The 15032-nt window shown below is 39.8% G+C and overlaps 1 protein-coding gene across 1 annotated transcript in view; it reads left to right on the forward strand.

Annotated features, from left to right (window-relative positions):
• Window positions 1-15032, forward strand: part of PDE1A (phosphodiesterase 1A) — a 163251-nt gene that overhangs the window by 117340 nt on the left and 30879 nt on the right. Inside the window, exons 6-8 of the mRNA XM_086615272.1 lie at window positions 404-544; window positions 5033-5133; window positions 8964-9089. Coding sequence (XP_086471398.1) covers window positions 404-544; window positions 5033-5133; window positions 8964-9089 — 368 coding nt within the window. The remainder of the gene's footprint in view (window positions 1-403; window positions 545-5032; window positions 5134-8963; window positions 9090-15032) is intronic.

The raw sequence follows: 15032 nt of genomic DNA on the forward strand, positions 1-15032 counted from the left end.
AAACCTTGTCTCAGGCAAGGTAAAACTGGTGAAGAAAAGGAGATAATCCTGTTGTTAGACTCGTATCTGTCATGCCTTTGTTATGTGAGCAATCTCTGCATTCCTGGTACAGACAGACATGTCTTGAAAACTATTTGCTTGATAGCTCTGCAGTTTCTTGTACACTAACCACATGCTGTGCATGGTGTATGTAGAGGGATACATCATTTATAAGAATTGGGTGAAGACTCCTTGATGCATGTAAGATATTAGATTTTTAATTTTTTTAACATTTTAAATTTCACCTTTTTTGTTTGTTGGTTAAATTCTGTGGTTTATTTATTTGTGGTTTATTTATTACATGATTGACTTTGCACCTGTTGCAGGAAAAAAAACATTTATTTTAATTTGTGCTTCCTCCTAGATCCCTGTTCCCAATCTTATTTCATTTGCTGAAGCTCTTGAGATAGGTTACAGCAAATACAAAAATCCATATCACAATTTGATCCATGCAGCTGATGTTACTCAAACTGTGCATTACATAATGATTCACACTGGTATCATGGTAAGAAATACTGAAAAGTTCAATTTACTTCTTTTCTCAGACTGCTGTTTTGGATACATGTGTATGTTTGTCTTTTCTTAAGGAAAAAGGTCCCTTGAAAATTACGCAGACATAAATTCCAAACTACTGTTCAGGCTGTGAACTTTATGTCATTTTAACAGTCTCTCCAGTCTGGAAATCTCCTGATGCAGAGGAAAAAATAGGAAAAAAAGTCCTCCTTAAATCGTTTTTACTTTTCATTGCCTGGTCTTGGGCATTATATATCATACTGAAAGAGATACATTTGCAGGAGTGGGCAGGTGAGAATTTTTCGCTTCCACGTCAGAGCCTGGGAGGTGTGATCAGGCAAGGAAGCTTTAGTATCTGCTGAGGTCCTGGCCGTGGAAAGATATATGGAATTAGTGCAGGCTTACTGAAATGCTCTGCAGCTGCTATTTCTTTTAGTTTATAACCTTATTTAGGACTGCTCTTGCATACTGTATGTGCCTAAAGTAGACAAGAGATTGCATTTGCCTGGCGCTATTGCAATATCCTGATATTTTTTAGTATTTGCTTTGGGAACTGAAGTGAGTCTGTGCAAGCGTTTTTACTCTAAACACTTACCTTTGATTTAGTACCAGCAGTGGGAGTCTCCTCACTATCAGTTTGCTAGACAAAAGTAAATACTGACTGAAAGAAAATGGACGTTTCTGTCAATGACTTTATGGAGATTTGTCTTCACTATGAATACATTTGTTTAAAAAAAAATAACAAAAAAAGACAGGAAGTAATAGTGTCTGATTTCTGGTTTTAGGGCTGACTCTAAATGTTTGTACTCCAATAGATATATAATAAATGACAGTCATTGACTTATGTTAAGCCTTTTCTCACTGGAAGTTTGCCTTTGGCTTCAGCGGAGGCAAGAACAAATACCCAGGCACTGCAGGGTTTAATTCTAGTGTTTGCAAGAAGGGTTTTACTTCTAAGCATGAAGTTTTTAAAGCTACATTTTAACACAAGTGCTACTTGCAGAGTGAAGCCTGGAGTCTTCAGCAGCCAAGTTTCCTTTTTCTCATTGAGATGTTTGCTTGAGAAAGGACTTCCATACCAGACTGAAGCATAGGCTAGACAGCTCTTGCCAAGATCACTCCAAGCCAAAGTTGTAGTATAAGATGTTCAGAATCAAAATAATATCAAAATAATATTTTAATAAAAGAAAAATCTTACAGAGATTAGATCATGGTTCCTATCCTACCCATGTCTTCTACTGTAAGATCAACTGCAAGCATTAAGGGATATGAGATATGTCTTTGTTTCAGGTATACATCTGGATCAGCAGCTTAATGGAGAAGAATATCCCTTTGTTGTATTACACATTATAAATGTCTCTTTGGCCCGTTGTAACTGCTCCCCTCTGCCCTTTGAAAAAGACAGTAGCATCCATATTTTCTTTGTGATGCCAGGACAAGGTTCCAACTTCCAGAGCTATCCCAGTCAGTTTGGAATGTTTAGCCATTGATTAAACAACTTTGCAACACTCTTCGGGTGAAAGGCCTCTCCAACTCAAGTTTTGCAATGTTAACATCTTAAACTTGTAACTGCACTTTAATGTGATTTGAACAACTATTTTCAGAAAAGCTTAGACTATATTTCTGTTACTTTGCTGTAAAACCTCATTAATGCTGCAATGCTGCTACAAAATATTCTTACAAAATTAGGCCAGGTTTTAAATATTCACATTTGAAGTGCTGAATTATGATATTGGAAAGTTCTTGGAAAGATGTCTAACTAGGACAACACTTCATCAAGAGTGCCTTCAAACAGATGTAGCTTGCCAGGAAGAAGGAACGTTTATAGAAATCAGTGTTTGAAAGAAGGCCTGGTGATTCTGCAGCTTGCAAAGTATTTCTGTCCCAAATGTCATTTGGAGTTTGAGAACGCATCAGTATCATTCAAATGTTCTATTTAACTTGTTGAGTTTTTTTCCTGTTGCTTGGTTAACCCTACAGAACCCTCTTCAAGAACAATTTGTAGTTTGCTTCTCAGGCTAATAGTTTTCAGAGTATGTCCATTGTAATGCCTCTTTTAGCTCTACTGTATCTGCTAACAAATATCTGAATTAGAATCAATTTGATGCAATTCTATATCAAATTGCTGTGTGGTTTTTGCAGATTGGCATGCAATTTGAAGTTCTTGTGCTTTCGTTCTTATCTTAAGGAACTGATTCTGACTCCCAAATCTTGCAAAGAATTGCTGTCTTCCTTGTTCACTTCCGAAAGACATATGAAGCAAATGTTTAAAAAAGCTGGGGTTTAGAAAATCCTTTTCATTATTCCTGTTGTTAAGGTCATACATCTTGTATCTTTTATAGGCACCTGGAAAACAGCCAAAAAGTTTGGCTGGTAAGAGTTTATGCATCAACACAAGCCTTTAGAGAGATTCCAGTGAACAATAACACATATTCAGAGTCACACTGAAAGAAATAAAATAATTGTATTTTCCAAAAGTTACTGTCTGTCTTAAGAAGCAAGATCCAGCCACCTCAGATCAGTGTGTTAGAAAGTTAGATATCACAGATGGCACACAATCTATTAACCTTCCCAAGAGATTAAATCCCAGATGATGTGACTGAAATATATAACTCAAGCTTGCATTTATGAAGTCTTTATATTCACAAAGATTTAAGAATCCAAGTCCCAGGGAATACATACTGTAAAGAACTTTTGAGTCATCGATCTCTTCCCACCATCCCTTTTCTCCTCCCACGTACCTGTATTGCTCAAACTAAAGGAAAAAAAATGTCTTTACTGTCAATAAGTGCTTTGTGAGACTCCCTTTCTTACTCATTTTTTCAATCCATCATTGTTTAAAAATATAGCTTGAACCAGAGATCATTTAAAGTTGAAATGTATCTATTTACTTATAAGCAATTTATAATACTGGAAAACATCTCTTAATAGAAGAGAGATTTTCCTATAGGTGTTCCACCTGCGCGGCATAGTATCTTCCAGGAGGGAAACAGATTTCAGCTCTTTGCAGTCTTGCAGACCTCCAGATACAGTCTCTAGAATACTTGCTCTCATATAGTACCATATGAAGTTTCTGTGTAGCCCACAGATATTGTGTGTAAGGAATGCTCTTTTACTTATAAATGCATTGTCTAGCAACTATTTTGGTTACTAAAAAAGCTGATCTTTGAAAAGGTGTCTTAAGGAAAAAGTTTATGTTTAGCTTTGGTTACTAATAATTTCTGGGTTTCTATTCTATTTGGTATGTTGAAAACATTGTGAAAGCCAGGACCGGTCATGGCCTGGTTTCTTGTGACACATAGTACGATGAAGGTCATCGTTTCCATTTTTAGCACTGCTTACAGTACATTCTCATTCCTCTGTTGTGACCTTTTTTAATCTATACTGCTTCACCAACAGCCAGAACTTGTTGTTCCTCAGCAGTCTTATTTTGTCGCTAAATGACCTATCTCGTTATTCTCACATGACTTATGAATCTTGACTGTTTCCTTTCTTCTTCTTCAAAATAAGTACTACTATTGGCGGCTTATACTAGTTCTGGCAGCTTATACATCTTGCATGCTTTTATAAACATGTATATGCATATATGAGTGCATAAGGATGAGATCATTCTTCCATCCTTTAGTACTGAAGCCTACTTCTACACTAAAAAAATCAGAAATATGTGTGGAAATGCTTGACTGGCGTTTGATTTAATCAGTCCTGTGACTGCGGGGGTTAATTATATGATTTTTCTGCCCCTGTTTTTAGATGGAGTAAATTTTCTCCTCAAAGATGATTTATTATTCAAGAAATAGAACTTGAAAGATAAAATAACAGGACATTTTTCAAACCGAGCAATACAGAGCACCTCAGTTAGCAAGAGGTGTAAAAGTGCACAAAACTCTAGGGTCTGAATTATTTTGTATACATGATCTGTATTACCTTTTGTTCCGTGTAACTGTACACTATCTTTATACACCCTTTTTTTGCATTAGTACAAAGTATGATAAAATTTAGAACAGAAAAATCTCCCATGGGCCTAAATTTAGTGCTACATACACTGGTAAAATATAGTTAATTCTGATGTTATACCTAGAATTTATTGTGAACTGCATATTACATTCACTAAAAGACAAATTATAACTTTTTATCAAGTTTTTCAATGAATACACCATAATTTGCCAAGTGCCATGTATGGGCTAGCAGAATAGATACTTCCTACTCAAAACAACTGCAAATTATACCGTGTAATTATCTTAAAACTTCCTATATTTTTTGGTTGTCAATATTAACTTGGTCTTAGAGTAATTGTAACAAGTACAAAGAATTATTTTACTGTCTAATACTGAAGTGTTGTGAATATATAGTTACCTGGAATAAGAATGGGATAAAGTTTACTTAAGTTGAAGGTAATGCAAAACATTTCCAGTACTGTAGTGTTTAATCTGAACTAGGCTATTATAGAAAATATGACTAAGGTTTGTTTTTCATTTACCAGCACTGGCTCACAGAACTGGAAATTTTAGCAATGATCTTCGCAGCTGCCGTCCATGATTATGAACATACTGGGACCACAAACAATTTTCATATTCAGACAAGGTAAGTGAAATGGTCTCTGAAGTGTCATATCTGGAGTTTGGTGTTCATTGGTCTGAACTATTTCATACCTCTTACTGATACAGCTAGGAAGTAGCCAGGTCATTCCTGATTTTACAAATTGCTTCCTTGACCTCTGTACAGCTAATGGGACTGCTCACATGAACAAAGACAATGTGGAAAAGTAAGGAGTTAGCTCCTCAGTGTTTGAAATTATTATACTTTGGAGCTGAGATTTCAAAGAGAGATTTCAAAAAGATTCAGAACACAGACTTGAAAAGCCCATCACCCCTCTATTTGCTTGCATAAATTCTGATACTTTTGGCTCAAAAATGTATTCCACAGTATCGCCAGAAAAATACTTCACTTTCAGCAGTGTGTCTGCACTTACTTCAGGTGCTACATTTTGTTTCAAGTTGTGTATTAAACTTACAGAGTCCTAGTTAGAGGGAGAAACCTTCGACTACAGCTTTAGAAATACCTACCACAAGCCCTCTCCTAGCATGTCTTGACAGCATCTGCAGTAGTTACAAAAAAGAAATCTAGAAAGAAATCCAGTTTGAAAGTCAGGCTAACTGTATTCTCATGCAGGCGCAGCATGTCATCCTAGCCTCTGGTCCAGAACAACAGCGTGTAGCTCTCTGCCTTAAAATATTTTCAGCTTATCGAAGGAAAATCAATGACCAGTCCATTACTGGATGATAAATGGTGCACCTGATACTTAGCCAATTACGAAGCATCATATTGTTCTCTCACACTGGGCCATACATTTCTTTTAGTATCCTCAGTTAAGTCTGCTTTACCTGCTCTTGAAAAAAAAAAAAAACAAACAAGCAAAGCACTGGCATATTCTAACAAAACAGCCCGTGCTGGGAATATTACTACTTTGAAGAGAACCATCCTCTCACTCGCCTATACAGATAAAGTGCCCAATGGTTACATTTAAATTAAATCCATAACATACTTGTGCCCTAAGCTGTGCCCTTCAATAATGAACAAATTCTAGATCTGCAGCTGAAAAAAGACCTAATTCTTTTCTCCCTCAGCAAAGTCTGGTTAAAAATAAACTTCAGTTTGTAGTTCCAAGTTCATATTACTTTTCCATTTTTATCCTTAATATTTTGCTCTGAAGTATTGCAACAGTGGAAAATGAATTAAGCTATTAGCTTTTGAATTTTACTTGGGCATACTTGCAAACAGGTATTTGTTTGGTGATGGAGAACATTCTTCCCTCCTAGTGGAATTTGGCCCTGATGTGGCATCCCAGGGCAGGGATTCCAGGCTTCTTTTGACTGAGAAAACCTGATGAAATGACTGTGAAAGTCATAGCAAATCTTAGGACTGTTTATAACTAGCCATAAGTAGCTATGTGGGTCAAAGTGTGCCTCATAAACATATGTAATTGGCAAATCACAGTTTTTCCCATGATTTTGGTAGGATTATGGATGTAAACATTTTTATTATTTAGGTACATTATGGTTTGTTCCCTCTAAAAAAAGTTTCTAATCCTATTTTAATTTTTTAGATTCCTTGGTACCATACTGTACACATGGGTGGTTACACTGGGTATATACTATTGCTCACCAGAACAAGAGGTTGAATTTACCTTATTACTATCATAATAAGCTGTGCTGCTAAATCGTCACACCTTTCTGGTAGTACAGACTTTTCAGCTGACCTAATTGAAATACTCAGGTATAGTTTTATCAGAACACAAGTGTGGCAGAGAGGGGAGACCCGAGGTTGCTTAGCAAGTCAGATCAGTTCTTGGGGAAACAAATTCCCCAAGAATTAATGAAGTTTGAAGCTAAGTATGATAAATCCATACCGTGTCAAAGTTTGTGAAAATCTATATATAATTTTGGCATTGTAGATTAGTCTTTAATTAAGAGGGAAACAATACTGTCGAGGGTGCTAACATTTTGGTAAGGATTTGGCTTTAGGAAGCTCTTGAAAGCAATCAAATTTCAGCTTAGCATCCCTTCCATTCCTTTGTTATGAGGCTTTTTGAGGTTTGGCTGTTCTTCTGACAAAGATGGCATCCTTTTAAAAAGTATGGAATGCAAGTTTTTTGATGTTTTGTTATTTACAGCTCCTTCTGATTATGAGTGACATGGGCCAAAGCACATTGTCGTGGGTTAGGCTGATCTGGCAACTAAACTCCACGCAGCTCTCCCACTCCAGTAAAACGGAGAGGAGAAAAATATAATAAAAGACCTGAGGGTCGAGACAAGAACAGAGGAGCACCCACCAACCACGGTCCCAGGCAAAAGAGGCTCAGTTTCCTTAAAGCAAAACAGTTTATTAACAGCTACCTACAAAGAGAAAAGCAAACAAAAACGGTTACTTGAGAGGATAACAAGAAAACAAGGCTAGAACTTAAAATCAACACCACTCTCCCCCTTTGCCTTTTCTTCCCGGCTCTACCTCCTCCCCCCAGCGGTACAGGGGGCAGGGAATGGGGGAGTGCAGGTCAGTTTATTGCATGTTGTTACTGCCGCCTCCCTTAAAGGAGAAGGAGTCCTTACACCATTGTCCCTTGCTCCAGTGGATCCCCTACTCACGGCAAAAGCGTGAGGTCCTATCCACAGGAGGCAAATCCTTACCCCATTGGACTGCTCCAAGTGCGGGCTTTACCACAGTCTTGGACTTTTAAGGAGTTGTAGCCACTCGCTCTGGCGTGGGTCATCATACAGACTTTAAATGCGCTCCTGCGCGGGGCGTCATATCGACCTGAAATGCGTCTCCGTACAGACTTAGATGCGTAAATGCAAAATGCGCCTCGACCTGCGCCCATGATTCACAACAGTCTTAGGCTCAGGCATCTCCTTTAACGAAACACCTCCCCATCGGCGGGGGTCATCCCACGGACTCTAGATGCGTACTGTACTCAGGCTCTGGCATCTCTTCTCGACGTCGGTCCTCCACGGGCTGCGAGTGGGTCTCTGCTTGCTCCACCGAGGACTGGTTGCAAAGGGGCTGCTTGCAAGGGGGACTCAGCTGCGGCACATGTTGTCCCGTTCCATCTTCACTGACCTAGTGTTGGTGTGGCTGTTTCTCTCAGATCTCAGTCTTTTCTGGGTGAACTCAGCCCAGTGGGCACCCCAGGAGCGGAGCTCTCCCTGAGTTCCCCAAGCAGCTCCGTCGCAGCCATCTCCAGCGGATGGCCCCGGCCCGACATGGGCCGCTGCCCGGCTGGACGCCGGGGCAGCGCCCCCTCCCTTCTCCTTGCTCCTGGGCAAAGGCACACACCTTTCCAGTTCCTTTGTCCCGACGTAAATAGGGCAATTCGCAGAGGCACCGATTGGCTCAAGCCCCGAGGGGGATAGGAGTCCGGTCTGATGGGCAGCTTCTGCCACCCGGACCTCCCCCCCCACATCAAACCATGACACACATCTGTCTCAGAACGGGGATAGTTATTTCTTAATACCCATGCTATATGTGGAGCCCCCTCTACTGGTGAATGCCTTGCATTTTGAATGGTTGTATTGCCAAAAATTACTCTTCAGTAGCCTAATTAGAGCATTTCTATTGCTCTACAATCCTATTCACAGTCAAGAAGCTTAAAGATCTCCTCACAAATTTTTGTCACTATCATAAAAATAACACATTTAAAAATATTCCTTTCCCACAAACAGATTATACAGTGGTATCATGATAATTTTTTATACATTTAGGATGGAAATTTTATCAGTATTTGATACAATAGGAATGAATAAACATAGTTTGATATATGTATAGTCAATAGTTCTCGTAGAGAATACACAGTCCTACCTTCCCCAGGGCCATCAATGGGATGCTGTTGCAAATTCTACCTTTTTTTTTAACACTAGGTCAGATGTTGCAATATTGTACAATGATCGTTCTGTTCTTGAAAATCATCATGTAAGTGCTGCTTATAGACTCATGCAAGAAGAAGAGATGAACATCCTGGCAAATTTAACCAAAGATGATTGGAGGTAAGACCTACTGTGACATTCAAACTTAATTCCGGTGTTTAAAAATAATGAAAAACACCATGCCTTCCCTGTGGAGTCTATTTTAAGAGTTCAAATTACAGGAAGAAACCTTGGTACTGGAAGGAGTAATGGATATTTAAAGCTTAGGGAAGGCTGCTGGGTGTAAACAAGTAGTGTTTGTGAAACTATATAATAATTTTCCAACTGAGGTTGTTCATGTATGAGGCACAGTGTTGGACTGTGTGGACCTTGTCTCAGATGAGAGAGCTCTTCCAGAAAACCACAGCGCTGCCTCTCTTGAGCTAGGTTACCTTTGTCTAACAGTGGGTTAAAACCTTGGTGCGGTCACACTCTGCTAACAGCTTGACCACTTCTGCCTCTGGGATTTGTAACATAGCACAGCATAGTCACGCTTTGGATAAACATAAAAAATTAATTATCTGGAGAGTCCAAAAATAATAATGTAAAGGCCCAGAAGCACTGCAAAATATCTTTTTTTTTTTAAATTTATTTCTTCTTCTTAATTTAGTGTAATTCCTGAAGAAAATTTTGCCACCTAAGAATCAGGATCATAATTGTTGTTACAAATACTAAGACCTGTAAGACTAAAATGAACAAGTGTTAGAGATAAAACTTTTATTATGATGATAAAGGACATTATCTTTCTATATCTTTGATCACTTAGTATAGGAGTTAAACTATGAGTCTTCTGTGTGTTTGTGTAAACATGACTATTATTTGGAGATCCTAAAAATAACTTTTTAATAGGAGGACTGTGAAGCCAAAGAGAGATGTTCTGCTTCCAGGAAAGTCTCCCACTGTGAATGATGTTCCCCTGAGTAATAAAACTATACTCTGCTTTATTTATATTTTCTCAGAACTACAGATTTATGAAGGAGTATGTGAGTGTCAGATCAAATTTTGGTGTAGTGTATATTTGCAGATGAAGGACAGTTTTACATTATAGTTTCACATAATTTTACTTATCTGGATGATCAGAACATTCCTAAATAAAGCATTTAGTGAATGTAAGTCTATTGACTCTTTTGTTTTTCAATTCATATTTTTCTATAGCTACTCCAAAACACTTAAAAGTGTTTTTAATTTTTTATTTAATATAAAGTGAGAGAGGAAGCATACACTTTTTCATTCTCTTAAAAGATTTCTTCTCAGAGGATACTCATTTAGATTTAGTTATCATAAAATTTGTTGTTGTAAATTTAGTTCTGGAGAAAGACCTCTGGCAGTAAATTGTAAACTTCAGCAATAATTGTCTTATACACCTAGATTTTCATTGCCAAAGTGAGTCAGCCTTGCTCTGCTTGGAATTATTTTGAGCCTGAGTATTTTGATAGTTTTGGGGCTGATAGGTCTTTTTTGAGTATGAAGAAAGTGATTGTACCAGTAGATAGCCATCACAGCCTGGTATTCTGTCTTTTAAAACCATCATTGTAGAGGGGCAATGATTTTCAAATATTCAGACTTGTTGCCTTGAGCATGTTTTTTTGAAGTAGTGTTGTTTAATATTGTGTCCTACCAGAGAATGCTTCCAGGTAGAAAAAGACACGTCTTCTTCAGTTGAATTTCAGTTCAGGACTGGACCATGGCTATAAGATGGCTATAAGATACTTATGTGCTTCCCCAGTCCTGGCTCCTTCGTCACTGGAGGCCACCATAAATGAGTATAGTTTGGGAATCCCTGCAGCAACATGCAGTTGCTCCAGCTGACAGAAATCTGGCTGCCAGCTAGTACAGTGATCCCAGTTGTTCCTTTTTTTTTATGTCATCAGGGAAGAGAGTGATAGGATGGAAACTCGTGTAGGAAAATGTTTCCCAATGGAAAGAGAAGCCTATGATTTCCAGGTGTGTGATGTTTATACGCATTGCTCTGGTGAACTGCAACAGAATAGAGGGAGGAATGTAACAGACTCCAGGTTTCTGAAGCACATTCTTCTCTGCGTAGATTGCTTGGTCTGGTCTTCCCACCGTTCTTTTTGTTTATATTATGGGCCCTTTGCTGTAACTTCTGATGCATTTCATTTCTCCATGGTTTTTGAACCTGCGATAAACTACCACGTTCCTTCAGAAGCTGCTCAATCACAGCCTAGGTGTGTTTGCACTTGCTTTTCAACCTCCTCTCACTGTAACCCAATTTAGATTTCTTGGAGGATTTTATTTTAGTTTTGTAAGCTTTGTTTGTAGGCAGTGGTTGCATAGATCCAGTCCACTGTTATATGCAGCCAGTTTGAAGTTGATGGGATTTGGCAACCAGAGAAGGTAGAATTTTTAGTCTTGTGTTGTGGCTACTCAGTTGTCGTGGTTTTAGGCTGATCCAGCAACTAAAACTCACACAGTCTCTCCTCCAGTAAAGTAGAGAGGAGAGGGAAAAAAAAAAACAAAAACCAAAGGGACTGAGGGTTGAGACAAGAACAGAGGGAGCACCCACCAACCATGGTCCCAGGCAAAACAGACAGGGCTTTCTCAAAGCAAAACAGTTTATTAATGGTTACTTAGAAGGACAAAGGGAAACAAAACCGGTTACTTGAGAGGACAGAAAGAAACAAAACCAGATCTTAAAACCGACACCTCCCCCGCCCCCCTTTGCTTTTCCTCCCGGCTCTACCTCCTCCCCCCAGCAGCACAGGGGGCAGGGACTGGGGGAGTGCAGGTCAGTTCATTCCGTGCTGTTACTGCTGCTTCTCTCTCAAAGGAGGAGGAGTCCTTACACCCTTTTCCCCTGCTCCAATGGATCCCCTACCCACGAGGAAAAATCCACAAACTTCTCCAGCGTGAGTCCAGCCCACTGGAAACAATCCTTCCCCACAGATTGCTCCGGTGTGGGCTTTACCACAGTCTTGGGTACTTAGGGAGCTGTAGCCACTCGCTCCGGCGTGGGTCGTCACGCAGACTCCAGATGCCTCTCTGCCTTGTCGTGCACCCCAACACGACCATCCTCAGGCTCAGGCATCTTCTCCCCACGGGTTGCGAGTGGGTCTCTACTCCACCGAGGCCGTCCTGGCTGCAGGGGGGCAGCCTGCCATCTCACCACCAGCCGCAGGGGAAACTCGGCTCCGGCACACCTCCTCCCGCTCCATCCTCACTGACCTACTGTCGATGCGGCTGTTTCTCTCAGATCTCAGTCCTCTCCGGGTGAACTCAGCCCAGTGGGCACCCCGGGAGTGGGGTGCCCCCGAGTTCCCCAGCTGGCTCCGCCGCCGCCATTCTCCGTGGGCGGCGCCGGCCTGACGCAGGCAGCCGCCCGGCCGGGAGCCAGGGAGCGGGGGCAGTGCCCTCCTCCCTTCTCTGCTCACTCCTGGGCAAAGCACCTTTTCCGGTTTCTTTGTCCCGACTTAAATAGGGCAGTTCGCAGAGGCGCCCTATTGGCTCAACCCTGAGGGGGATGGCAGTCTGATCTGGTGGCCAGAACTAAGCCTAACCCGGTTCCAAAACTGGGGAGGTCGCAGGGAGCAAAACCCTCTCCTGCCACCAGAACCACCCCCCCCTCCACATCAAACCATGACATCAGTACAACTTGGAAGAGAGTATGAACTCACTAGTTAGCTCAAGGAACTAAACTAGGACACTCAGTTCCATGTTTTGTCTCTTAGCTAGGCAATTACAGTCTGTACTTTCAAACAAACCAGTAACTTCCAAAGTGCCAGTCTGAGAACCTGCACAACCTGTTGAAGTCTTATATTTAATTTATAGGGTCAATCATAGAAATGATGATTTCCCAGTATTCGTTTCTAATATCAAAAAGTTCTGGTTACCCTGTCATCAGGTACAGTTGTTCATTGGTGCCATGACATGTCTGTTAGCCACTTAAGAGAAGCTCTTCAATTTTCTGATTATTACTAGAGTGAAATACTTGGTTCTGTTCTGAAATTCATGCTGTTAGACTAACAGTTTTGAAGTTTGCACTGAATCAAATAGGCAGCAAATTGAAATGATATTTTTTTCAACTTTTTAATGTACTTCCTGGCACTGATTAATTTCTTGACCACTGTCAGATGTGTTTTCTTGAGTTACAGTGGTTTCATTTTTTTTTTTACATTTAATACCCCTGCCTATTTCAGCCGTGGTTCTGCTAGTTATTTCAGCAAGATGAAGCAAAATGACAGAGAATGACTTTATAGTATTACATTTTCTTTTCTACACGTTAATGTTAAGAAGATAAATGCACTAATAAACTGTCAGCTTTAATTAAGTTTAAAACATAGGGTTTGGCTCTGAGCAGGGAAACACTGCTAGCATTGTGATGAGGATGTCCTTTGTGGATAATGCACATGACATTCATAGTCTTTTCTCACCCTTTTCTCAATTCTGAAAATATATTCCAATCTTCCATATTGCCTCAATTCTCTCACTTAGTGCCCCTAAATAACTAAAGAGGGTTCCCTTTCTGTCCCTCTTTTTCCTTTGATTTACCAGGCTTCTTGTGTTCTAGTACACCATGTGTTACGTCAACAATTATAGGTGATCGGGTGTCAAACCATTCCAGTCATAAGGCATACATTGATATATTGCCTGATTATATAAAAGAAGACTAAAACCCAATATGCATATTATATACAATGCATAACGAACAGCTTTTCTTTCACAACTTCCCTGTGAGTCTTCTGTCTGTGGAAAATGGGATTGCTATAATTTGCAAGATGAACCTTATGTCTTCAGTTCCCAACTTGCTTTTGCTCATCTTAGACTGTTCCTGTATTTTCTTATTAGTTTCCTGCTGACTAAATGTCTTTGTCGTGGCCAAATCCAGATAAAGTTGACTTCTGTTTATTGGTTAACTACTTTTCAGAGAAGTCCATGTACCACTCCGAGTTTATTACAGCATTATTCGTATTCACATCGTCTTGCTTTTTTTTTTTTTTTACAGTATCCTATCCATAGGACATGTGGATATAGGAGGGTTAAGAAAGGATGACAGCACAGACAATGACAGTTCACTTCAGAAAAGTGGAGACTGTATACTCAAAAGCAGTAGTCTTCCAATTGTGGGCCCCAAAAAACCACTATGGACTGTATGTGAATACTGTTACTACTTCCCATCATAGAACGAAAGACGGCAACACCTACGTATGCCATGGTAGCTTGAGCAATGCTAAGTGTATTATCCCAATGCCTGCAGCTGTGGACTGCTTAATGAAGTGGGTAGAGATTTCTGTCCAGGAGTTACCTATGAGACCGGTTGAGATCTCCTTCAGTATGGAAGTTGAGAGGGTCTTTTTTCTCTTGGAAATCATTTGGGAATAGTTGAAGTCCAAGAGTGATCTTGTGGGCAGTGGTAGTAGACTGAGCACTTGTAGCTGTTGTAAAGCTTTATTTAACATTTCCCCCTCAGTTCTGAATTTTCTATCTCTCTATTGATGATGGATGGGGACACAGGCAGGAAACAACCACAGGCTGCAGGTGGATAGTCTCTCCTTTGCTGTTAAGCAGCTTTATAGTGGCCTGAAATCTTCAGAAGTGTGTGAGGAGGACAGTGCTACATTGTTTGATGCTTTTTCAGGTGATGGAGGTAAGAATTAGGATTGTCTCCTGCCATCACAGTATGAATCTACTGGAAACAGCGTTTTGCTTTTCTGTGTCACTTGTGTAGTAGGGGTGGACTTATTTCTGATTACCCTTAAAAGTTCAGACATGGAAAGTTCCTATGAAAATAACCCATAGAAAGGGGAAGTGATAATTTTTTCAGTCTTACAAACAACAAGATTTAACAATGCAGAGCCTTCAGTTTTCATGCAGTGTTAGCGGGTATTTTTATTGTTTGTTTGTTTTGGTTTGGTTTTTTTTTTATTAAATGGATTTGGCTGCATTTGAAGGGTACAGTTTCAAAACAATGTGGAGGAGGAACAGTAGGGATGCAAATTAATTAGTGTCTTATTATGAGGTCAGATAAGGCATTTTCTAAACACAAGTTGCTATGACTGCATATTA

The sequence above is a fragment of the Tauraco erythrolophus genome, chromosome 8, assembly GCF_009769465.1.
Source record: "Tauraco erythrolophus isolate bTauEry1 chromosome 8, bTauEry1.pri, whole genome shotgun sequence".
NCBI classification, from domain to species: domain Eukaryota; kingdom Metazoa; phylum Chordata; class Aves; order Musophagiformes; family Musophagidae; genus Tauraco; species Tauraco erythrolophus.